This window comes from Neoarthrinium moseri, assembly GCF_022829205.1.
Source record: "Neoarthrinium moseri strain CBS 164.80 chromosome Unknown scaffold2_Wmoseri_CBS_16480, whole genome shotgun sequence".
In the NCBI taxonomy this organism is placed as follows: Eukaryota; Fungi; Ascomycota; class Sordariomycetes; order Amphisphaeriales; family Apiosporaceae; genus Neoarthrinium; species Neoarthrinium moseri.
This window is the reverse complement of record NW_026055116.1, coordinates 1,499,044-1,523,184: the sequence shown is the minus strand read 5'-3', so window position 1 is coordinate 1,523,184 and position 24,141 is coordinate 1,499,044. Positions and strand designations below refer to the sequence as shown.

Genomic DNA, 24,141 nt, shown 5'->3' with positions numbered 1-24,141 from the left:
GCGAGACGTTGCCTACAGCTCTTCTGCTAACATCGTTTCGCGAAGTTTTCTCACAAGCACCACGAGTATTTTACACAAGCCATGTTTTATGTGTTTCTCATTCTTTAGGGAGAAGATCAGTTATTAACCTGAAACATTCAGGCACCAACGGTGGGCGTTGTAAGTATTCCCGCGACGCCATTCCACTCAGTCGATAACTTCAAGCATGCGATATGCATCATGACTAATTGCCTTTCGCATTGCCGCAGACGGATCCAGTTTATTCTTCTGCTTCTGCACAATGACTTCGTCTCCGTGCTCACTCTCCACGACCTCATCAGGATCATCCTCGAATTGGCCATTTTCCAGGAACATCTTCAGTTGTCCCTGAGAGTAACCGCTCACAAGCGCCACATTCTCCTCGTCTGCAGTGACTGGTTTCGAGGCCACACGGTTATTGCGACCACCGGCAAGGTTCCAGAAAATCAAACGTGGCATCTCGTATCCAGCGTCCTGGAATTTCTTCTTGATGCGTTCGAATGAGCTCGACCAACAAGATGCGGTGTCCTGCGGTCTGCGGTACGCTTCGTATGGTTGGCCCACATCGGCTTGGTTGAATTGCATATCTGAGAAGACGAACACTTGCTTGACCATGTCCTCAGGCTTGAGTCCGTGCTCCACAGCCATTGGAAGCAACAAATCCTCAAACACAGAAACGAAGTTTGTAGACATGCTCCAAGCAGACTGAGCAATGTAGTCAACTTTCTCTCTGAGAGACCGCTTGTCGGATGTGCCTCCGACATGCATGACTTGTGGGTAGTCAGAGAAGGTGATAAATGCACCCCCAAAAGGTGGCTGGGTGATCTCAGCCATCAACAGAGACAGCCCGATTGATGAATCCATGGGGCAGGTTCCGTCTCGGAACTTAGGATGGAGCATGGAGCCAGAGACATCACATACAGCTATCGATGACTCCAGTTTTCCCGAGTCTCGGATGCGCTGGCATAAGGTCCTCCACTGCCCATCAGCCGTTTTGTCGAGAATTTCTTGCGTTAGAGGATCTCTCTGGGCCTTGAAGCGGCTGCTTGTAACTCTACCAACACTACCCGAGACATTGGAGTGGCCAACACTTCGAACACCGTGAATAAGGGTAGATGGTAGCAAAGTGGCACCGGAAATGCGAGATTTGCCCGATGCGACTTTCTCAATGTACTTCGCAAATCCGTCCTTGTCTTTCTTGATGAAGAGAGAGGTGTACTGCTTCATGGCGAGGGACGGGATCCTATCATACCTGATGTGATCAAAACACTCCTCTGAGATAGGTCGCTCAACCACCTCAAGATGCCGGCGTAGCTTGGAGAGGGTGGAACACTGATATGCCCTTCGGGCATATTTCAAGTATGTAGTGCGATCAGTCGGGTCCACGCTCTCTGGGCAGACTGTATCGAACGGGAAGAGGAGCTCCGCGATTGAAGAGGCAATGAATGTGTGTCGGTCATGGGCATGCTTCGGAGTGGGAGCCCATTTGGCACACAAGGATACCTCTTTGTTCTCACACTTTGAATTGCTGATACAGGACATGTCAAGCGCAAGCTGATCTGCAAAGATCCTGGCTACGGCCATGAAAAATGCACGATAGAAGCTGTCCTCCTGCAGGCGGGTTACAGTATTGTCGTGCCTTTGCTTTAACAGTGACTTTTTGCGGCCTTGAGACCAATCTCTTTTGGATTTCCCTTTGTTGTTGCATGCATCATCGTTCAAGATACAGTGGATGTCATTTGGTGTTAGGTCGGCGTTCAGTTTGCCATTGGCTGCCAGAGCAAGCATGTTGAGTAAGTCTTTCCAATACCCGTGACTAACACCATGCTTGACCTCAAAGTGCGGAAGGTCGACGTCAACTGTTGTCTTTCTAATCTTCGTGGGCGATTGTCCGTCTTCGGCATTTGAGTTGACAGACACTATATCAAAATCTTCCATGGAGTCACAGACCTCGCTAATGTTGGCATTACTCGAGCTTGCTGCTTCGGCTGATTGAACAGCCGAGTCTGTGGTGGGGACTTTCTTGCGAATCACTGGACGGACTAGCCATTCAATGTTGGAGAGGAACGTCTGTGGGTGGTGCTGGGCTAGCCAGCCGGCAGCACGATAGAAGGTGATCTTGTCACTCTTGCCCAGATGGATTGATCGTGCATTCCAGAGGAGGCGCAGAGTAGAATCGGGGTCTTTGTTCCACGCTGCTTCGAGTGTAACCTTTAGTCTGTCCGTAGAAACAAGAGTTTCGAGTTCGTAAAACAAATCGACGAGCACGTCCCCAGAGGTGCTGTAGGCAACATCGCCGTTCTCTGTGAGCATTTTACTGTCGCGTTCGTCAAAGGTTGGCACTGCCAGCTTGCTACCAAGTAAAGCATCCATGAAGAGGGCAGTTGATGCCTTGCCAGTTTCATCTCTCTCGGTCGGGAGGGGTGCACTGGGTTCCTCGGCGTTGGGAAGGTCATGGCTTTCCACAGCTCGGTCACCCACAAGACTGCAGATATAAGACTTGAAGAGAGATTTCTGCAATCCGAGCTCAGGCAGCTCTGGCATCCAGACAGGGAAGGACGAGTTCAGCGAGCTATGGGGAGAGGAGGCTGCAGCCGAAGAACAGCTGGCGGCAGCTCCAGCAGACTGGTTTTCCGGAACTGTAGCGGGCGCCATTATGGGCCCAACAAAGCGAATCGACGAGACGGTACAAGCCTTTTGCTCTCAGATATGGCTAGTAGCTGAAGCGCTTGTGACTGTCCCGTAGCATCCGGGTCTGAGTTCAGAAAGAAGACACCAGTGGATGACTATTGAGCAGACGGCGAGGAAGTGGGTGGGGAGCGATGTTGACTTTACCACAGAGCAGACGATTAGTCCTGTTCATTAAATAGAGAAAGAGGGAAGGAAAAGGGAGAATGAACGGAACCCAAGGCTTACCGGCTGTGTCACCAAACGGATTGGTCTTGCGTGATTGGCTGAAATAGTCTGACGGTGATGAATCAGGCAATTGCGACCACGCTACGGAGGCCACAATTAACGCGGAGGTTGCTGCCACCCAGAGTATATTCACCTATAATTATTCCCAATTGACGGGCTCACTAATGTTAAGTAACAAGGCCTGATCTCTTAATGCCGCCGGTGAGTGATTTCACAGTGGCACCTTGGCTGTTGCCTATGGCGAGTGACTCACGCCGCACGGAGCTATGTATTAAGACTTGCGGAGCTGTTTGTTGCTTGCATTTGCCCGAGCCGAAACGCACAACCCCTGCCATACTCAACCCCCCAGTTATGACAATTCTCGATGGTGTCTTCAGGTGTGTCCTCGGGTATGTAGCTTGTATTGTAGACAAGTGGCCAACCCAACTTAGGTATTCACGCATACCTGCCAACGATAGGCCAGACTAGACCGCCACCATTTTGTAGACCTAATTCGCCAATATACTCGAACATAGACTGGCCTCGCAGCAGTGAAAAATTCAAAAGGCAAATTTCTTGGGCATTCCGGTAAATCGGCATCCTAAGTTTGGGATGCTGGTGGCCGTATTGTGGTGGGCATTATGAAGGTTTTGAAGGCTAGCTGCATGATCGTGCCCAACATCGTGCCCAAAGACGTAACCTTCGGGGCCTAATCTGGGTTGGCGTGGACCATGTCATTTGCCAAGCACGTTATGTGCTGATGGGCTGGGCCTAGATATGATACAATGCTTTCCACGACTTGTGTGCCAATATTGCGGAACAGCCAAGCACCTCGATACAGATGTAGTACCACTCCATAGAACGCCAAAACTAGTAGTGCTTCCGGATTTCTGCTCAGCAGCAGGTCTACAACTTTGACGTCTATAAGCAGAGGCCAAGCGAATACCATCTGAAAGCTATGGCTGATTTGGCGGTCATCGTGAGAGCTGCTCAGCGCGTCGATACTCCACTGAATCTTATCGATAGCCTCTTGGCAATATTTAACCTCTTCCGCACTTAAAGTTCTTGAAGCTTGAATGGTTTCTCGCAGCTTCGCAGTTTCAGCTCCTGAGCTTCCAAGGCCACTCAGATTGATTCCGGCAGCTATGACGTTGCTCATTTTCGACTCGAGCAGATACTGCCAGGCTTGTGATGTGAGCATTCGGACACCTCTGTAAACCTCAAGATAACGTAGAAATCGGTTCAGGAAGTCGTCCTCCGGGCCTATGGTGGTGTCGCGGAGCATGTGGGCGCTCAGTAACCAGCTGAATCCCACCACGCCCATGTAGTTGTGTGGACCGATCTCGGTCGGCGTCTTGTTGAAGAGACTTAGGGCATGTGTTTGTAGTTGCATGGCTTGGTGTCTGTAGAAAGAGCTTTTGTTCGGTCTCAGGAACGAGAAATGGCATGCGGCGAACGCGAGCAGTTCATTCATTAGGTATGGGGTCGATAAAGCTGTTTCCACCACCACCATCTCCGTGAAATGAGGTCGATCTGTGTTGCCCAAATCTAAACCACCGCTTGCAATATGATGAAACAGCTCCAGTTGATTCATGTTGGCCATGGGTACGTCGAACGCCGCAAAGGAGGGTGATAGTGGCCGCGGAGTTGGAACGGTGAGTGGACTACATTGGGGTGCAGTGGTCAACAGAGACAGCTTATGGGATGGCCTTCCGGTGTTTCCAGAAGTCAGATCCGGTAGAGCAGGCTGCTCTGATAAGAAAGAGCATGTCTTTGATGAAGTAGCGCAGTTGCTACAGATTGGACGCTGCTCATCGCACTGACAACCATTAGCATATATTCGGCGATGGTTTGCGAGGGGTCAACCTTGATGTGACGCCGCTTGCACTCTCCACATCCATGCCTGGACTTCTTGTGAGGTGCTCGCTTTCCCATCACGCACACACATTGTATCGAATTCAGACACAGATGTACCAATAACTTTGTAAAGGACGACACGATCGCGGGAGCTACGTGCGACGAAAGCGTGCGCAGACAGCCCCACTCCAAGGTGCACTAGACAGATCCAGCTCGGCACTCAGGGGCGGTGCTGCCAAACACCGCCACCAACAGTCTCTATAGCGAGATTAGGCAACAATGAATCTGAATGCACGTGATATCTGCATGGAATGATACATGCAGTATGGTCACTCTACTGTCGATGTATTTTGAATGTTATAATCCGCGGCTATCTACTTACATCATCGTTCCCGACGGCTTAGATTCTTCTATCATTCTAGTCTAAACTCTCTCCGCCTAGCCAGCCACAGCTCTCGCATAACGCCCCTGGCAAGTCGCTCTTCGAATCAATCCTTCTGGCCAACTTGACGGTCCCCCATATACAGTTGGACAACGCCATCAGTTGAGTCCAATCCCTCTGCAGAATTGACGCGCTCAGTGTCCTGGTTAAGCGGTTGTAGCTTACTTGGATACCAGAAATAGAAGACAACCATAACAATGAACATCGGCACAGCATCAAAGATGTACAGTGTCCACTCATTCTTCATCGGATAGCCATCATTCCCCATGACAAACTCAACCACGCGGAAGATGCTTCGGACCATGATTAACAAGCTCACGCCATAGAGCATGTACAAGCTTCCCAGCCAGTTCGAGCCAGAGTATGCCATCGCGCTGACGCTATACCGTGTGTACCGGTAATGAAAGACCATGGCGATCATGCCAAATAAGCCAAACATGATGATTTGTACCAACAAGCCGCCGATTACGATCCATTGCCCAGTCGAAGACAAGCTAGCGCCTTGAGCCATGAGTCCAGCGCCGCTGCCTTGTATGAAGAATGAGACCACGTCGCCCCAGACAAAAGTCTTTGTCAGTCTGGCCACGCGAATGAGGCTGTATTGCTCTCCACGGGCAGCGCGAATGATTCGGCCGAGGACCATATAGATCGAAGCAGCGAAAAGAACAGGAGGTAAGAGCGTGAAGGTACTTTGGACGATGTACGGCATGAGCTTGTCGGTTTCGTTCTCGGCTTTGGCTCTCGCGATATAGCCTATGACTTCCACTAATTAAGGTGAGCAAAGGATACCGAGAAGGGAGAAAATTGTGGTGTTTGACGCACTAAGACCGCCCACGAGAAATGGAATACAGAACCACAGTCTGAACTTGTACAGTTTGTATCCATGCGCGGCCGTGATAAACAGGAAGAGAATGATGAAAACTACAGATGCAGGCAAGGAAGGTACATAGTGCCAAACATAGTAGCCGCTCTTGAGAGGCTTTAACACGGCCATTGTATGATGTCGAAAAATATATTCAGGCGAATCCAGACCAAAGGAAATCTGTGCTTAGTAGCCAAATGGCTAGTCTGGTTGTCGAGGTGCTTTGGGGAATATGAGGGAAGCATCTTGGCTGTGAGTAACGAAGAGATTTAGGTATATATAGGAAATCCGCTGATGCCAACGATGTGACATATTTCATCTGTACGCGTATAGATAGACCCTCAGATCTACGACGGGAACACGAGTACGGGGCTAAGCGATAGTGGGTCCTCATATGCCGCAACTTGCCAAACCTGTCCAATCATAATCGTCTGTATCCGCGTATAGCTTCGCCGTCCACGAGCCCCTTGCGCCGCAACGGCTCTTAGTCGCGGAAGCTAAAGCATATGTTTTGCAAAGGTCGCAGTGCCTGATATTTGCAGTGGATAAGTCTTTTGAGACGAGACCTTGTGGAGGCATCACAGCCTCAGCCTACAACATACATGGGGGCAGGGGATGGGCTACAAAGTTACATGCTTGCGACAACTCTTGCACTACAATCTCCACTACATCATTCTTCATCCCCAGCGTTCACCTTCAGTCTTGGAAAGATAGATGCTACTTCTTGAGTAGACTTCTCTTTCACACAGCCAATTGCCAGAATAGTAGATCAAGGCTCAAATTATTCGGAGTGCTTTTCAAACAGTTCTAAACCAAAGCTGAACACGTGCCCCGCAGCTCATGCCAGCCAACATTCATGCATGGAACCTTTGTTTTGGCCCCCAATGATCTAAGCCTTAGCTGCCTAGCTCAGCGAACACCTTCGTCAACATCATGTTGATTCCACAACTTGTGCGACTTACTGTGCAGAACTGTGTACAAGACTGGAACACAAACCACATGAGTCAACAGCCACTCGTTAAAACCTATTATCTGTCGTCATTTTTACTAAATCCTCTGGGTGGCTGTGGAATACTATGGAGAGCAATGCCAGTACCATGGAGACTCCCGAATTGCGAGAATCCACAATGCCTTTTCGTCCTAAATGTTCGAAGGACTGGGAAGATCGACGTGAAATCATCGAGCAGCTCTACTGGCAAGATGACAAGGAGCTGCCAGAAGTCATGGACCTCATGAAGGCGATCCACGGTTTCCAAGCCAGGTATCATACTTTTTGGATCATGCATGATTGCGGTAGTGCTGATAAACCACAGCAAGAAGCAGTACAAAACCAAGTTTCGCCAATGGAATATTCGAAAGAATATTAGTAGCCAAAAGAAGAATGCAATGTTAAGCATTCAGGAAAGGAGAAGATTGGTGACGAACAAAGAGACCAAATTCCTGTACCACGGTCGTCTTGTCGCTCAGTACAAGCTCGACAGGTTCGAGAAGAGCGCAAGCTGTACAAATCAGACAGGGGAAGTTGACGACAAGGCTGGTGTCCAAACACCTTCGGATGTTGAATACAGAACGCCTTCACCGGCAGTAGCGCCGGGCCCTACGGGTCCACCCACAGATGACTATGCGGAGGGCTCGATTGGTCCAGGAGATGACCTGGAGATCAATTTGGCCACGATCTTGATGAATCAAACATTTCCGTTCTCGATAAACGATGAGTCCCATTTTGCGAACACAGACACCACAGCCAACGGCGCAGTCGGGGATGTACAAACCAGTACTACGAACTGGTACGCCAGACAAAGAGGCCCCTGGGACAGCTTGTTCTTGGACTCTGACCACGATTACTACCACCATGAACAAGTAGATTATGATCACACCCAGTGGGGAAACATGCCAACCTTGCTAGATTCGAATTACGCAGTACGGCCAGCATCGACCATAGACCCTTCGGTCTTGAGCTCTGAACATGCTATGAACTTATTCCCCAGCGACGGGTTGTCAAGTTTCAATCACGTATTTGACACCAAATTGGAGCTCGAGACATCATCTAGACAAGAAAATATCTTGCATGAAGTTGACAATACTACTAGTCGATCATTGTCAACTCCACTTCAGGAATCTACTGCGGTCGCTGATCTGTCTATTCCATCACAAGAAAAGAGTAAGGCGGATGGCTCCGACTCTGACAAAGCAGAAAACAAGAAGAACACTACGATATCTGCCCTAGAGCAAACGGCCTCGTCCACGTCTCAAAACTCCAGACAATTAATTATTGCAGACACCACGGAGTCTAGAGAGAGGAGGTGGGAATGTAACCGACGAGCGCAGAAAGCATTCCGTAAGTTCTCTTTCCCTGGCAGTCATTTTCCTCGTTGGTCCACTAATATCGGAAAAAATACAGGTAAGAAGGTACGCGAGCAGAAGGAGCATGCCGAACGTGAGCGCCAGAACCAGCAGCATGCTGGGAACAGCTATTCCATCCCTGGGTCGACAGAGCCTTGGGCTGCAGATGAAACGTGCGGTCTGCCGTGGGGCTCCATAAGTATACGGCACGTGATGACGCGAGGCCATGAGAGCGAGAGTAGGAAAGGTGGTAGCGGGGACGACTGGAGCGATGGCAGCCAGGAGACGGTCACGGGGAGCATGCTTGAAGGTCTAACATCAATGGCTGTTCAAGATGATTGAACTTGACGGACGACCTGTGACCACAGAGTAGCTTATCTGTGTTATCGGTACACCTACTAAGAGACAGAGCATTTCTTTTTGCAGATATCCTATACAGTGCGGCGTTGAATTCATTTAGGCGAAACCGAGGCTTTGAACGAATTCCTCATTGCTTTGCTGGGTGCAGTAATCACTTGAACACCAGTGGGCAAATGTTCTGCCCCCTACTTCTATGGTTTGAGGCTGAACAGGGGACATCCAATACGCGCACTTGTGACCTTCCAAGTGTTCGATATGGGGCGACCTTTAGCTCACTAGGTTGAACCGATTTGGTAGCAGTATTGAGTGTCTGGTCCTCATCGTGTCACATAGGTACGTACCATAGACAACTTTACATAGGAGTACCCAAACCCTGGCTGTGAGCTGGAATGCAAGTCTGAGTGGAGACTTGAGAATATGTGGAAGACAAAGTTTGCGTCTCTGGAGGGTGTCTTGATGAGTCTAAGAGGCCGCCTTCTAATAGAAAGGGGAACAACTCCGTCAATGGTATGTGCTTAGAATGTCGGCGAAAGCTCCTCTGATCCGTAATTCGCGCTTCCTTGTCAACAGTTAGCCAGGAAACCTGCCGGGGTGGCCAGGCTGGTAAGGCACCTCACTTGCTAGGCATTGTTACGTCTCTTGCTCTACCTCTTAGCCACACTCAGAGGGGACCCCGGGCACAGCTCCCGGCTCCGGTATTTACTTTCTTCTTCTTCATCCTGTCAGCTTTCACTTCTCATAAGTTTTGTGCTATGCGATCGAGCAACAAGGCTGCTGGTGATCTCCACGATTGGCAATGGCGCTTGTGCAGGTTATATGCTAGCACTGGTGTTCACATACATAAAATGCTACCTACGATTGTAAATGTCTACAAAATACTCTACAGCGGGTTTCTAGAGGTTTCGCCTACAATTAACATACTCTAACGGGGTTGCACCACGAATGTGCGGGTGATCTACACCTTCACCCAGGATGAAGGTAATTAAACCTCTAGCGAACTAGGTCGCTAGGTAGGTGAATTGATTCGGGAAGAGGAGAGCTTTCAGAAAGCGAGTGAACCGGAGAAAAGCATCTCACCCCTGGGGTATGGTATGGACTTCTGAGTGGTAGGCAGACTGGTCAGTGGGAGTTCAAGCTTACTATCTTGAGCTGCAGCAAGCCGTCACAGACGAACTTCAAGAATAGGGGCATTAGCATCATTTGATTCATGCAGTGTTCTTGATTGACTGTGAGACCAACCCTAGATGTTTCCATCGCAACCCAATTCAATCAACGCCTCCGTCCTCGCAGGCAGTCGTGGTTCGTGTCCGTCGTCTCATTGTTGATGATTCTTTAGTAGAAAATGGAGGTGCTACTAGTATCGGTATCTGGTAGAGTAGTCCTTGGGACTGACGACCAAACCACGACCCTTCTTGGCGCCCTTGTAGATGGTCTCGCAGATGTCGATCAGCTCTTGCTTATCCTCGAGCACAAAGTTGAGCTTGTTGTTGTTTCCGGTACCCAGATCGATCATCATGTGCTTGTTGCGGAAGAACCACATGATTGTGCAGGGGTCGTACAGCTCGTACATCTGGTTGAAGTCGGGGACCTGGTCGATGTCGCACAGGTAGATGACGCAGTAGTTCTTGACGCGCTCGGCGATCTTGAAGAGCACCTCGTCCTGGCGCATGCAGTCCGGGTCCCAGTCGCGACCGAAACGGATGCACACCAGGCGCTCCTCCTCGCTGAGAATGGCCTGGTCGACGTGCCAGCCGGTGGTGAGATGGGGGAGGACGACGGAACCCATGGTGGGATGAGAGAACCGAGACGGTGCGACCGACCGACGGTGTTGTGGCAGGTGTTGCAGCGGATTGCGCGGGGGTTGGGCCTTTGAGCGCTGCGCAAGATACCAAAGGTCTTCAGAGGCGGTCGCAAGTCTACAAGGAGCGACACGTGCTTTGATGAGAGACGGTGTGTGAGCAAATGCGACGATGCAAGAAGACGAGTCGACTTTTGGCGTTGCGCCTGACAGGGCAGGGCGAGGCGCTATGTAGCGGGGCTGGAGTTACCTAAGTTACTGTGTAAGGTACCTGGAGAGCCGCAGCGGGTCCAACAGCGGGGCTGTCTGCAGTGGGGCGACCCGGCAGACAGCGAGTGGGAGTGGCCGGGCCTGGGTTGAGGTACTGGGGACCTACCTAGTTAGCTCAAGTTGGTCGTCAGAGCGGCAGGCGGTCAATTTTTTCCAAAGATCTCGGCCGGCAGAATCGCAGGTTTGTTTCGATACCCAGACGAGGCGTGGGGTTGTTGCTGAAAAGAACTGCATACATGGTCATGTACTTTGTCTGAATCGAGGCCATAACACGTTCGTTCCTCGCTCACGCCGCCAAGAACGCTGTGCGAGCTCATGACGTGATCTATCCATAACCAAACGCCTCAGCCCCGACGTTGCACCCAGCGCCCGGCCTTCTGCCCATTCCCGCCCTCCCGTTGCGCCGAGTACCCCGTCCCGAGATGAAGCGGAAGAGAATCTTGGGCGGCGCGGAGCCCGCGAACCCCGACCAAGTCGACACTACCAGGCCGCCCAAACGGAAGCGGAATGTCGTCCACGAAGCCCCGACCTCGGAAGAGGTATACTCGGCCAGGCAGTTGCGGCAGCTGCTGACGTTCGAGCAAGACCTGCGAAAGTCCAGACATGGCCTCCAGTCCTTCAAGGACTTACTCGACGGCATCTACAATGAAGCCGGGGAGAAGGACGAGGCCAAGATGGAAATCGTCGTCCAATTCCTCGACATGACCAAGCCAAGAGCGGCCGAGACCGAGACCGAGGACGAGGCGCCTGTCTACCTGGCAGACATCATGGAGGCATGGAGTATGGCTTCGCAGATGAGCAATGAAAACGTCATGTCGGCTGTCGCCGTAGTACTGGCTCTTCTTTTGAAGCTCATATCAGCCCATGTCGAGCTCGTGCCTAGCGGCCTGGGAATCGCCCGAACCATCTTGCAGAGACGCCAGCAGGAACTTCTGGCCAAGAATCTCTCTGCCGACAAAGGAAAGGATTTTATAATATCGCCGACGTTGAGATTGCTCAGAGAGGTCATCTGCCTGGATGGTGGCGCGCTTGCCTTGCCGGCCTTCCGCGCGAGGACTTACACCCTCAAGTCGCTGGCTCGAAACATGGGACTGCGCTTTCTGGGAGACGGCATTGAGGACCCCAAGAGACCTAGTGTCAGGACCAATGCAGTCAGAGTCTTTCTCAGCTGTGTGAAATTCATTCACGTCGAAGCCAAGCGGGATCTGCTGTCGCAAAAGGACCTCGTTGCTGCTTTGATGCGCAGCCTTCGGGATGATCCTCCTTACTTGATCTTCGAGGTATTGAATACGTTGAGAAGCTCCGTCGTCTTGGACCAGAAGCTCTCCAAGGATGTCAAGATACGACTGCTGAACTCGCAATCCCTGGCGCGCATCGCTTCGCTGTACACCTACAAGCATCAACAGTCTGCGGAAGAAGATAGCCAGTCCGTTGCCCAGGCAGCCCATGATTTCTTAGTAGCTGCCTGCACCAGTCCGTCTGCTGGAATTATTCGGTCTCAAAACGGTTACTATCCCGACGGTCTTGACCCAGATGTCTTGCTCAACGCTCAAAGCGATGGGGCCGGTCTGCTTGGTTTGGAAAGTGTTTCCTGGATTGACAGTTTCGTCGACGAGGTCCCAGTGCGCAACACTCTGCTCTCCGATTTTATCCAGACCTTGAGACCATGGTCGAGTCTAAAACAGAATGAGCTTCTTGTGGCGATCCTGTCGGCTTGTCCTGAGCTGATTGCCAACTACTTTGCCAATAAGAAATCTTTCAGTTTCGACCCCAAACTGTCGGCTACGTGGATAGGCTATTCTACATTGTTGTTCAATACCATTCGCCTAGATATCCCGCAGTTCTTCGGCCACTCCAAGAAGTATGCTAGGTTACCGCCACCGACCGCCGTCGTACTTGGCAACATCCTCCCGCTTCCACTCGAGCTCAAGGCCCTCTCAAAATGTCTAAGTCAGAAGTCCAACCTGGTTTCGTTCTTTGCAGTTCGCATACTCGTTATATCTCTTGAAAAGCTTTCGACTGCATTGGACATGCACAGAAAAGCATCTAATGCATCTGATACTATGTGGCAGGACGCTTCGCGCCGCCTCATCGATGAGTTTTGCCGGAGAGTGCCTAGTATCAAGGAAGTCATTACTGCTTATCGGGCTTTGTCGGAGGATGATCTTCTTCAACGAGTTGCCGCGAGCCGACTGCTGGTACTGTACCACGACGTCATTCCTCAGGCTGCTCTTGGGGCAAAATTCGATTTCTCTCCCGTGCTGTCAGCGGCCATTAAGAGATTCGAGTCCGCCCGTGGTAATGGAGAAGAAGCTTCCTTGCGGCTACTGGAGCTAGAGAACCTGTTCACCATGGCGAAATACTCTCCAAGCATGAAGTGGTTCGCCCGCAGCGACAAGTCTCAAGCTTCGCCGTTTATCACCCTTCTTAGTCTCTACACAGATAATTCCCAAGGATTTGCCACGCCAAACGTGCAGAGGATCCTCGGTTTCATTGCTGAAGAGCACGAGCTCGTCATACGCCTTTCAAAGGTCACTGGCCTGCGACCTCTGCTTCTCGCCCTAAGAACGCTTCCTGATGTTGATCCAGGTATCTGGACATTCCTTGACAACTGTTCAGATCGTTGTGCCAGATCTCCAGTCAAATATCAGGAACTGATATCTGAGTTGGTTGTTGAGAATTCCAAGGACGGAGATGGCGCAGTAGAGGATGCGCTGAGTCCCCTATTAATGACAATGGTGGAACAACTGCCATTCTTCGTGTCCTCAACCACCGACAAGAAATCGCTGGTCAACATGGCGGATTTTCTCTCTAACTACCTTGGTTATACCAAAGCAGCCGGAGGTAGCAAGAAGCTACTAAAAGCAGTTCTTGACAAACTTTCATCAGCTCTTGGAGACTCCAAGGCACGAAAACACCTTTCCATCTTAGACCAGACAACATCTCCGGATGAGATGGATATAGACCAGGTGCCCCAGCAAAAGGTCATGGCTTCAGAAGACGATGAAAACGCCCGCTTGAGCGAGGAGCAGCTGCAAGAAGTGCTTGCAGTCCCAATTACGATTAGCAAAGACAACAGTGCCTTGGTCAAGTGGACTTCAAAATCGCCAGAGGAGCTGGTTGAGGAAGGCTACACTGCCTCCGTTGTCTGGCTTCTCGCGTCTGAACACCCAAGTATCCGCAAAGAAGCTCTCACAAGTGTCATCAAGATAGCGGCCAAGATCAAAGAGTCATCTTACGAAGAAAGTGAGCAGGTATGGCTCCTTCTCTCGGAGCTGATTGAGACGGTCAGGCACAGTGATGGAGCCACAATACCTAACTCACTCCTTGCGTTTGTGTGCCGTGCGCTTGATGTGCTCAAGGTTCCCACACACTGCCTGTATCCCAAGTTGAACACTTTCCTCACCCGTGGTCCGGTTTGGGATCTTGAGAAGATTCCACTGGTGCAGGATATCCTTCAAGAAGGACCTACAGAAGATGACGCCTACTATACGGAGCTCAGCTGGTTATTCAACTACCTCTTGGACAGTTTACGGACGACGGAGGATGTGGGACTTTTCCACAAGCGGAAAGTTTTTGAGCGACTCTTTGCCCTCAACTCCAATCCGTATATGGGACCCAATCTGCGCATACAAACCCTGAAAATCATATACAGAGTCAGCTCCATAGAGGGGGGCAGTGATACCTTGATCACTCGATTCGGGGTGATCAGTTGGTTGGAGTCTCAGAAGGCCGTGTCAGGCAGCGATGCTGGCCTGTGTCATGCTTTGCTGAAGAGGCTATGGGCAACATGCGATCAGAACAGGATTTCGACATGGAGCCGTAATGCAGTTAAAGATTTGGCTGAGAAGTGATGTGGATAGGGGCAAGAACTTGAATGGCATGCTTCAACATGGAGGTTCAAGCTAACTAACCTATATACCCTTGGATCTTATTTAACGAAAGAAAGTACTGGCCAAAAACCGAGATCTCAAGCGTAAAATGTGAACAGAACCGTTCTATCGACAAAATAATATCTGATCGTGAGATGCTATCAGGTTCGACCGCCAAGAAATGTCTCATGCCGACAGACGGAGCTGATATCCGGGAACCACTTGCCCCAAAAGGTAAGAGCCACATTCGCGATGTTGGCCGCGCCGCAACCTGAGGCGAAGCTGGACAAATTCAACGTACCATAGGCGTGCACCAGCAAATCCGAGACTGCTCGAAACACTTATACTCTGAATTCTTGAGTTACTAGTTTCCCCACTCGCAGCCGTGAACATGTCCGCTCCCGCCATTAGTAGCTCCACCGCGAGCCCGCCCTCATTCGAGATTCGCGAGGAACTCATCCCCGAGGACACCTCGTTCATCACGGCGGCCTTTGACTCGTGCGTCGCGCACCTGGCCGCGGTCGACTGCGCCGGCATGTGGGGCACGCAGCCGTTCTCGGAGAAGGACGGGTTCGCGGACAGCGTGCGCGACGACATGGTGGTCGCGTCGGAGCGATTCCGCAACAGCGGCTCCACAGGGGAGGCCGTCGAGGACAAGGTCCGGACATTCATCGCCGAGGCCCGGGTGGGGCCCGGAGCAGACGCTGGAGATGGCCTCGACGACAGTGGATTGCATTACCGGGTCTCCGATGACGGTGGTATCACGGTGCGGTATCTGCAGGTCGGCGCCGTGGTCGTGCATCTCGACTGGTTTCCACACTACATCGAGTCGCAGGCCGGCTTCGCAGCGCTGGTAGGTAAGGCGAAGGAGGCGAGAAGTCAAGGGGCTCCCTCGGTCTACATTGAGGTCATGGTGTCCGACTTTCGGGTTGGACACGCTCGCAGAGGGGTTGGCACCGCCTTGATGGGCCGGGTCCGAGAGTTTGCGGCCGAGCAGGGGGCAAAGACGCTCTTCGTGGATTCATGGTCGGGGAACGGGGGGCGGTTGGTCAGGTAAGTGCTGAATTCCTTCACCTCGCTATGCAGTTGGTCCCCTTTTTGAGGTCGGTTGTAGTCTGAGAGTTGTGGCTTGTGAAATTTGACAATCAGGTGCACGTTTGCGAGGTAATCCACGCCTTGTGACAACAAAGGGTGGGTTGGAGGTGATCAAGGGTTATGGACTGCAAGGCTGACTTTACTCCAAGGTACTACGAGTCTCTGGGCTTTGTCGCTGTAGACGATTTCTTGGTTGAGCGCAAGAACAAGGACCCGTGGCCTGGAAAGTTGCTCCGCATGGATCCCTTGTAGGAAGAACTACGTGAAACCGTCGACGGTATCAAGATGAACTGCAAGCCAACGAGCGCCTATGCCGTTAGCGAGATATCAACGTGTGCCACTTGGACTGCTCAACATCTATACAATAAACGCAAATGTATTGCCTGCTCGAAAGCTGTTTGTATAAACACTTGTCACTACGCCTGATTAGATTTCACTCAAGATCCTGATTCAAGGGACACAGAAGGGATAAAGGTACAAGTGTATAGAAAGTCTATTGATCAATATCGTGTACATCCTCAAGAATGTCAATTTTCCCTCCCAACGCCAATCATGAGTTGCATTTCCACAGGCAATCGTCCCAGATTCAGTGTCAGGGGTCTTTATAGTGCTACAATGGCAACGAAGGCTGCAAGGAATGCGACGCCGAAAGACTCAATGCCGGAAGCCATGCTGATGGGCACAGTAGACTTGGGTGATGTGCTACCAGTACCGGTGCTGTTAGAACCACTACCGGCAGTACCCGAACCGGAACCGGTGCCTGAGCCTGAGCCAGTACCGCTGCTACCACTTCCAGTTCCAGAACCCGAGCCAGATGAGCCCGATCCGGAAGTTGCAGAAGGGCTGGCAGCGTCGGTACCACTAGCTGTAGCCTGTGAGTTGATGCCACTGACGCCCGGGGAGCCGCTGGTGTCGCCAGCAGAGCTTGTTGCCTGCGAAGAACCGGAAGCGCTTCCAGCAGTCGCGGTCGAAGAGGAACCAGCCGAAGAGGATGAGACTGGCTTGACATCCTTGCAGCTCAAATCGTACAGCGGCGTGTTGCTCAGTGTGCTGCCGACGACACCAAATGAAGGGTTGGGCGTGTCAGGAGAGGCATCCTGAAGAGTGAACCACCAGGTGTTGACCTTGCCAAAGAGCTTCTCGCAACCCACAGCGTCCCAGAAGGCCTTGGCATTCTCAGTGCTGGGTTCAGCCTGCCCGACGGTCTTGCCACTAACAGGCCAGCCAGTCTCGGTAACCCAGACAGGCTTACCACCGACGGCATTCTTCGTCTGGCCGATAGCATCGTCGAAGAGAGAGCCGCCCTTTCCGATATCGTTGACCATGGTGTCCTGGAAGTAAGGGTAGGCGTCGACACCAATCCAGTCGCAAGCATTAACAACACCTGAGTTTGAGCCGTTCACCCAAGCCGTCCAAGTGTCGACGTGACCAATCTGAGCCCCAGAGAGAGACGTGCCCTTGAGGGCATCTCGAACCTGCTTGATGTAGCTGACGAGGGTGTCCGGCTCAGCACCGACGTATGAACCGGCCTTGATCCCCATAGGACTGTTTCGGTAAAGATCCTCACTGCCAATAGAGATGCCATCGACGATCTTGGTGAAAGAGTCACCGTATTTCTCAACAGCAGCGGTCAAAGCCTTGAGTTCGTTGTCGAAAGAGGCCTGGCCAGCAGAAGCCCAGAGGCCGAGAAGCAGCGAGGTCTTCGTCTTGATGGCGGCTGGAATTGCTGAAATGGGATCACTCGCAGAGCCGGCTTGCTGTTGTCAAGGTGATTAGCCCAAGGCTATTGCAATGTGGGTCTGTATATCGGGAAGACTTACGACCATGGTGTAGAGACGGGCGCTGGTGAAGCCTGAAGTGCCCACTAGACTCTGAGCAGTCGTGAACTCTGCTTCAAAGTCAGATTGCTGCTTTCCCTGACCATTAGTGAAAGTTGAGCCATAGTTGAAGCCCTGGACAGCCGCGGAAACCGTCGTGGCCAACGCTAGAAGCCCAGTGGTGTACATCTTGATATTTTGGTGGAAGGGTTAAAGAGAAAACAATGTATGACCGGTTTCCCAGTGATAAAGATACTTGAAAGTGAAGTGTGAGATATGGAGTAAGCTCGTTTGCCTTATGCCCGTCCAAAGTGTCCCGAAACAAAGGCGTTGGGTAATTGCGATCGAGACCCAGGCACAGTACAAAGAAGCGAGCGGGTGCTAGGAATTCTGCAGGCCTAAGTGAATAGTCGACAAGACTATACAGGTGGGTAATAAAGAAGGTCCGGAGCGGATGAACGAATGTGTTGCCGTGTCTGTTGTATGCGAAAATGACGACGACAGGAATTACAAAGGCTATGGAGATGTAACGGGTTGAGAAGACAGTTGGGATGGAGAGGAAAGAGAAAACCAGGATTTGATCCAACACGAGACCTGACGTGTTCGCTTATTTGTTATGCTCTCCCGAAGGGCGTGCCTTCTAACTCACGCATACACACCATCGAATTCCTCGCTTGAACCTCTCATTCGTCCAGTCTCTCCACACACACTGACTTGCACAGGACGGGCTTGCAGCCACCATGAGTCCGGCTTTCGCGGGATCGGATCCTACCATCGGGACTGGCATACTGGCACTGCCCAGCGTGAATCGATCATGCAACTAGACACGAACATATCGCGTGTGATTCACAGCTGAAGAAGAATTGTTGCCCTGAAGATCAAAATTGCATTTACTTCCTTACTCTGTCCCGTTCGTAGACTCTGGAAATACCTTCGTCCCTCACTTCACACCAGGGCAGACGGTCCTGCGGGCGCCCGTGCCTGACAGAAGCACCACAGAGCTAGCAGGGGCAGCCCCCGTAAGCCATGTTGCTAGCTGGGAACAAAAGGGGCAACGATCGCTGACTCCAGGACGTCAGCCCAATCCAACCAACACCATCGCAGGATCTAGACCACCTAAATTGGCAACAGTCCCGCTGCGTTCGGCTGTTGTTTCCCCTGAGCGCTACTCATTCCTGGCCACAATACAAGCTTTTCCAAGGCAGCGCACGAGCAATGCCGCGTTGGGTCCACCCCCAGACTCACTGATCCGATCGGCTTGTGAAAGCGAAAGGGGGAAGCTGGCTTGGTCAGGCCATGTGAAGCCCCGGGCAGGAATGTGATGTGTGTTTGTGGTATTCGTGGCATATGTCACCTCGTATCCGATTGCCAAAGCGTACGCGCGCGTGAGCTGCACGAGTGACAGGGAAAAAATGTCTCGTTTTGTTCCGTTTCGTTTCCTTGGATGTGCAAAGCTATGCAACTAACCAGAACGCCACTCAAGCCACTTGACTAAGACGCGCGACATGCCGTTTGTGTGTGGTGTGGTGGATGAGTGATTGGTTGTGTCCGGTTTTGTAGTACGCCTGTCCCGGGCGCCTGAAAGAGTGGGAAAGGGACGGGGACAGGCAAGACAGGGTTGAACGGGGAAAAGGGTCCCCCTCCTTGGAAGTGCAGGTCGCTTTTGTTCCTGCATTCGCGCCGCCGGTGGTGCGATGTGGCGTAGGAGGTCTTGGGCTCCTAATCCAAAGCTGGTTGGTTGGGCAGAACTCGATCCCTCTCGATCACCTTTCCTTGCTTTAACACAAAAACAAATGCATCCCACATCGGGGACAGTATGCTGAACCGTAAAGAGCACGGTTCAACCCATACACAGTATTAATAACATCCTCTGGCCGAGTCTTGGTGAGGATTGAATCCGCCTGTTTAGTGCCATTGAACTCTTTATGCTCGACTCCCTTGTCACGGTCTGTCCCGTATTCACTGAGACGTATTCTTGAATGCATATTTCTTCCTGTCGCCCACCCATGTACGCGGATCGTTGCCAAGTCGCGTTTCTTCTGGCACTTCAGAATGGTCATTCCCCAGAGAGCGGCCTCTTGAATCCCGTGTTAATAATACATGAATTCATAGTAATTTAGGCGGATAGGTAGACAGGTTGTCTCTTTCCGTAATATTCATCATTCATGAGGTGGTCTACTAGTTAGTGTATTAGAACCACAGCTCCCCTGGGTATCATTCAATCATACGAAGCCCCTGATTCCTCGAATGCCACTGGACTTCTTCCTCTCCTTGTCGTCCTTTTTCTCTTTTCTCTCCTTTCTGACTACATTTTGTACGCCACCTTGAAATAGTTAGCCAGGTACATTATAGACTGCAGGACTGCTCACCTCTGCCGTGATATCGTTCTGCTGCGGGGCTTGACTTGCCAGCCGTTGACCCGGACCCCTCGGTGAGTGCGGGTGTTGAAGGTCGTGGAGTGTGGTCCCTTAGTACCGCATCGTAGGGCTCAAGTGGTGGTGTAGGGTTGTAGGAGGCTGCCTCAAAGGCCTCTGGATCGGAGAAGACACGGTGCTGGCGGTTTCGGAAGCTCAAGGGACTATCATTCTCTGAGGATAAGAGAGACACCTCGACATCGGAAGAGCTTCGCCGTTGCGGATCAGATACTGATCGGGTCGGCATCGTGGACTGGAGTTCCAGGAGTGTGGCATTGAGAGCCGTGTTCTTCCTCGTCAATTGGGTGATCCGCTTCTTGAGCTCGTCTTGTTGAATCCTGCTTGTTGCTAGGGCACTTTCCATGTGTGCCTTGAGGTTATCTTCGTGGCGCTCTGCCCCGTTTTTCAACGCGTCCTGAAGCTTCGCGTTGAGCACGGCAATCTGGGATTGATAGAGATCGTGAGTCTGCTGTAAATCGACGTCACTTGCATCCAGCTTCCTTTGCAGTACTTCGGCACGACTATCTGCCTGTGTGGCGCGTGTCATTGCCCCTTGGCGTTTGGTCTCCTCAGCGTTTAGAACCCGTTCTGACTTGGTCAGGCGATCCACCTCGAACCTTAGCCTGTCCAACTCGTTCTTGTTGGCCTCGACATATTGCATCTGCTGTTTTAGTCCCAACTCCCTGACCTCAGCGTCACAGACGATTTTACGTAGTGCTTCCGCCTCGGCCTTGGCCTTTGCTAGGTCATCTCTGAGTGTTTCTGCCTCCGCCAGCCATTTTCTCTGCTCTTCACGGATTGTCCTCAACTTGGCAGATAGGTCAGCCTCCCACTTTTTGGCCAGCGTTCGACTCCGTTCGGATTCTGTCTTGACCTGTGACTCGGTTTTCTTGGCGTCCTCAAGTCGTTTCTTCAAATTTCGATTTTGCATGATCAAGTTCTGCGCCTCAGCCTCGGAAGCAGCCTCTCTCACTTGCCTCCTTCGGAGCTCTCCCATGTGAGTTAGGTGTTGCTGCTTCATGAATCGCTCGAACGTGAGGTCGTTGTGGAGTAAAAGGATCTGACGGTAGAGGTGATTTATCTGTGTGTCCTTGGCTTCGGCAGACGAGGTCGCAGCAGTCATAGACTGCAGGCTTGGCCGAGCGGCTACCGTTGGTTTCTCCGCAATAGAATCTTGGTGGCTCAACGCTAGGGATGGAACACTGTCATTAGCCAACGACTGGTTGAATGTTGACTTGATGGCTTTGTTCGAGTTGATCATGTCTTGCAACTGCGTGAACGAGCCGGTTGAGGGAAGTGTTGGGCTCTCAGCAGCCCTGGCAGATGGCCGCGTACTTGACGAGTCTCGCTGAGACTGGTGACTGCTCTGCGATGATTGCCGAAACAGTGTGGACTGCACTCGGCTACTCGTCGGCGACCCGATTGGCATGGCCTGTCCATTCCGCCAGCTTTCACCCTGAAACCCACCATGGGGTGAAGCTCCAAGAGGAACGGACCTACTCAACAGAGCCGCTTCAAGGCTATCTCTTTCACCATCATCTTTGATAGAGAGGAGTGGCGGTTCTTGAACCCCGAACTGCGAAGACATTGAAAGAGATGCCGAATCCGAAGGCAGACGCAACGCCATGCAGTCAGCGACAACTTCGGCAGGCTCGCTCTTGATCCATCTCCCAAAGTCGGTTTTCTCAGACTCTATGGTGAGGGTATAGAAATTTTCGTGGAGTGCATGGCACTGACGAAACTGTTCGGACGCGTGCCGGATCTCTGTTGGTTGTACTTCTATCTCATGTGAATCTGGCGCCTCAGCATGGCGTAGATACCGCTGTGGTTTCCGGATATAGTCCATGAAGTTGATAGGGTACAGGCCATAGAGAATGGTGAAGTAGTTGAGGAGCTGCGGAACGGATCCGTCGTCGAACTCGGGAGAGTATGTCATGGTCTCCCATGATACCGCACCGGGAGATAGTCGCCGCTCCGCTATCAAATCGGCTCCGAGTTCTGCAGCTGAGAGCTCTCTTTCCCAGAACAACAGCCGCGCATATATGTTAAACAGCGTAGGCAAATATGGCACGAGGGAGCTTGGCATGTGAGGAAGGACCATGGTTAGAACCGTCAGCGCCAGCGAGACCACAGTCGTGGATGTATCTAGCTGGAGGCAGTTCATCAAGGTATTGAAGAGGGGAGTCTGTAAAACCAGATGCAAATGGGGCGGGCGGTTTCGGATGAAGTCGGAAATCAGATGGAGAGTTCTCGCGCGACAGTCCTTCTTGACCAGAAACTTGTCGACTATGGTCATGAAATCCCTTGGTCGTTTCTTGCCGAATATCAGGAGTGTTTCACGGAGCTGCTTCTCCCGGAAATTCCCTAGGGCGTCTTCAGACCTGCCGGCCACCTCGCAATCCTTGATCCAGAGGGCCAGCATCTGCTCCGCCAGAGGCACGGCCGCGCTGCCGCCGGGGTTATCGCCATCTTCGCCAGGGTCGGCAGTGAGGATGTCCAGAACAGTTGCTTGGCCTTCTTCTGCCAGGTCCTTCTCCTGGTTCATATACTGTAACGCCGGCTGCAACAGGTGCCACCACTTGACCGTCCTTTCAGGATGCGCAATCAAGGGCCTCAGACGGCGGAGTATATTCAGGAAGGGCCCGTAGCGGGAAGGGTGGCCCAAGACTTCCTTCTCGAAGATGGAGATGAGCTCCTCATGGATCTTCTCGGAGATGCTCTCGTCATGCTGCTCGTGCTTCTGGAGGTAGCCATCGATGATTTCGACCAGTTCGTCGGGCAGGGGAAGCGAGGCTTGCGGGATGAAGGCGTGGATGGCCTTGGTGAGCTCCTTGAAGGACCTACGGGGACGTTAGTGCCGCACGGCGCAAGGGACGGACGAGGGTGCGTGTGCATACGGGAGAGCGGCCATGGCTGCTACAGGGACCGCCGGTGCCGACTCATATACTTTGCATGATCGTGGGCGCTGAAGTTGCTCAAACCTAGTTGTGCTCGTCTGGGCTCGCTGGCTTGAGTATCAGACGGGAAGGCTGCAGGTTGACATGCTCCGTCCGAGCTGCAGAGCGGCACTACCTACGGCGGACAGTCGTCAGAGGGGCATTGATGAATCAGAGGGCCCCAAGTGGGGTCGGGTCAGGCGGATTCGCGGCAGGCCACGGGCCACACGGGCCACAGGCTGCACACAGGCTGCACGCAACGCTGAGGGCCCGCCAGCCAGAGACCCAGGCCAGCCAGACGAGGCCGGGCATCAGCACACAGTCATACGACAACGCGCCCAGCAGAGTCGTACTGCTCGTCGGTACAGAAAGAGCTGACACTCAGGCGTCCAGTGGGGATTTTGGGCCTTGCATGGATGGGCTAGCTGCCGTCGCCTGGGATGGTTGAGTCTGGGCGTACCCAACGCCCATCGCGGTGCAGGTGTTGATTGTGCCCAGGTGCAGAGAACGCAGGAATGCTTCACACTGTGTCGTCGCAGACAGTCCAGGCTGCTTTGCCATGTGTCTGGCACAGTCTCTGCACACGGCTCTGAAAGCCCCCACCCGCGAGCGATCACCCCGCATTTTCCCAGCGAGCAGACGAGCATCCCCAGATTCTGCTGAGTGGACCCGCCCGCTGATTCCGTACAAGTGCGCTGTAGGGTAGCTTAGCTGCTTAGCTCTAGCTGCTGGGGCCAGGCGGCCGGCCCTCTGCCGGGCCCTGAATCGTACGCCTGGTGGGGCAGCACGCAGCGCATGTAACTCCCACGCTGCGACATGACGGAAGGGACATCTTAAGATCAACGGGCGACTGGCCTGCACGCGTGACCTCCAGTGAGGGACAATGGGTGAGTTTAGCCCAATGAGGAGACCAGACAGCTGAACATCAATTCGACCCCTCCTTCTTAAGGGCCTTCTCGAGCTTACCTGTTCCCAAGCTCTTCTCCTCCTCTTCTCTGCCTTCATTCTGCTTTTCCAAAACAATCAGCCGTCCTGCCTTGATCATCTCCCCGCGGCGAACAAAGCTCGTTCGTGGTTGCTCAGCACTGTCACGCCTACTGTCCATCGGATTGACTCGTGAGACCACTTGATCAATTCCATCCCGCCCCGACTCTGATACTCA

At 52.3% G+C, this 24,141-nt stretch overlaps 9 protein-coding genes across 9 annotated transcripts; 3 read left to right on the top strand and 6 right to left on the bottom strand.

Moving 5' to 3' along the window:
* Positions 1–186: 186 nt before the first annotated feature.
* On the bottom strand, positions 187–2,673 carry JN550_001228 (uncharacterized protein; the record flags this gene model as incomplete). Its single annotated transcript, XM_049310743.1, has 1 exon — positions 187–2,673. One exon carries the CDS (start codon positions 2,671–2,673, stop codon positions 187–189), a length of 2,487 nt encoding a protein of 828 aa, XP_049177134.1.
* A 949-nt stretch (positions 2,674–3,622) lies between these two features.
* JN550_001227 (uncharacterized protein) lies at positions 3,623–4,507 on the bottom strand (the record flags this gene model as incomplete). Its single annotated transcript, XM_049310732.1, has 1 exon — positions 3,623–4,507. The coding sequence occupies one exon, from the start codon at positions 4,505–4,507 to the stop codon at positions 3,623–3,625; it is 885 nt and encodes a 294-aa protein (XP_049177133.1).
* A 751-nt stretch (positions 4,508–5,258) lies between these two features.
* JN550_001226 (uncharacterized protein) lies at positions 5,259–6,206 on the bottom strand (the record flags this gene model as incomplete). The annotated part of the gene is made up of 2 exons (XM_049310721.1): positions 5,259–5,977; positions 6,035–6,206. 2 exons carry the CDS (start codon positions 6,204–6,206, stop codon positions 5,259–5,261), a joined length of 891 nt encoding a protein of 296 aa, XP_049177132.1.
* A 995-nt stretch (positions 6,207–7,201) lies between these two features.
* On the top strand, positions 7,202–8,759 carry JN550_001225 (uncharacterized protein; the record flags this gene model as incomplete). Its single annotated transcript, XM_049310710.1, has 3 exons — positions 7,202–7,335; positions 7,388–8,412; positions 8,476–8,759. The coding sequence occupies 3 exons, from the start codon at positions 7,202–7,204 to the stop codon at positions 8,757–8,759; spliced, it is 1,443 nt and encodes a 480-aa protein (XP_049177131.1).
* Positions 8,760–10,131: 1,372 nt separating this feature from the next.
* JN550_001224 (uncharacterized protein) lies at positions 10,132–10,563 on the bottom strand (the record flags this gene model as incomplete). Its single annotated transcript, XM_049310699.1, has 1 exon — positions 10,132–10,563. One exon carries the CDS (start codon positions 10,561–10,563, stop codon positions 10,132–10,134), a length of 432 nt encoding a protein of 143 aa, XP_049177130.1.
* Positions 10,564–11,267: 704 nt separating this feature from the next.
* Positions 11,268–14,699, top strand: JN550_001223 (uncharacterized protein; the record flags this gene model as incomplete). The annotated part of the gene is made up of 1 exon (XM_049310688.1): positions 11,268–14,699. The coding sequence occupies one exon, from the start codon at positions 11,268–11,270 to the stop codon at positions 14,697–14,699; it is 3,432 nt and encodes a 1,143-aa protein (XP_049177129.1).
* Positions 14,700–15,108: 409 nt separating this feature from the next.
* On the top strand, positions 15,109–16,064 carry JN550_001222 (uncharacterized protein; the record flags this gene model as incomplete). The annotated part of the gene is made up of 2 exons (XM_049310676.1): positions 15,109–15,770; positions 15,962–16,064. 2 exons carry the CDS (start codon positions 15,109–15,111, stop codon positions 16,062–16,064), a joined length of 765 nt encoding a protein of 254 aa, XP_049177128.1.
* A 350-nt stretch (positions 16,065–16,414) lies between these two features.
* On the bottom strand, positions 16,415–17,818 carry JN550_001221 (uncharacterized protein; the record flags this gene model as incomplete). The annotated part of the gene is made up of 2 exons (XM_049310665.1): positions 16,415–17,569; positions 17,633–17,818. The coding sequence occupies 2 exons, from the start codon at positions 17,816–17,818 to the stop codon at positions 16,415–16,417; spliced, it is 1,341 nt and encodes a 446-aa protein (XP_049177127.1).
* A 2,033-nt stretch (positions 17,819–19,851) lies between these two features.
* On the bottom strand, positions 19,852–22,954 carry JN550_001220 (uncharacterized protein; the record flags this gene model as incomplete). Its single annotated transcript, XM_049310654.1, has 3 exons — positions 19,852–19,952; positions 19,999–22,883; positions 22,941–22,954. 3 exons carry the CDS (start codon positions 22,952–22,954, stop codon positions 19,852–19,854), a joined length of 3,000 nt encoding a protein of 999 aa, XP_049177126.1.
* Between the last annotated feature and the right edge of the window lie 1,187 nt (positions 22,955–24,141).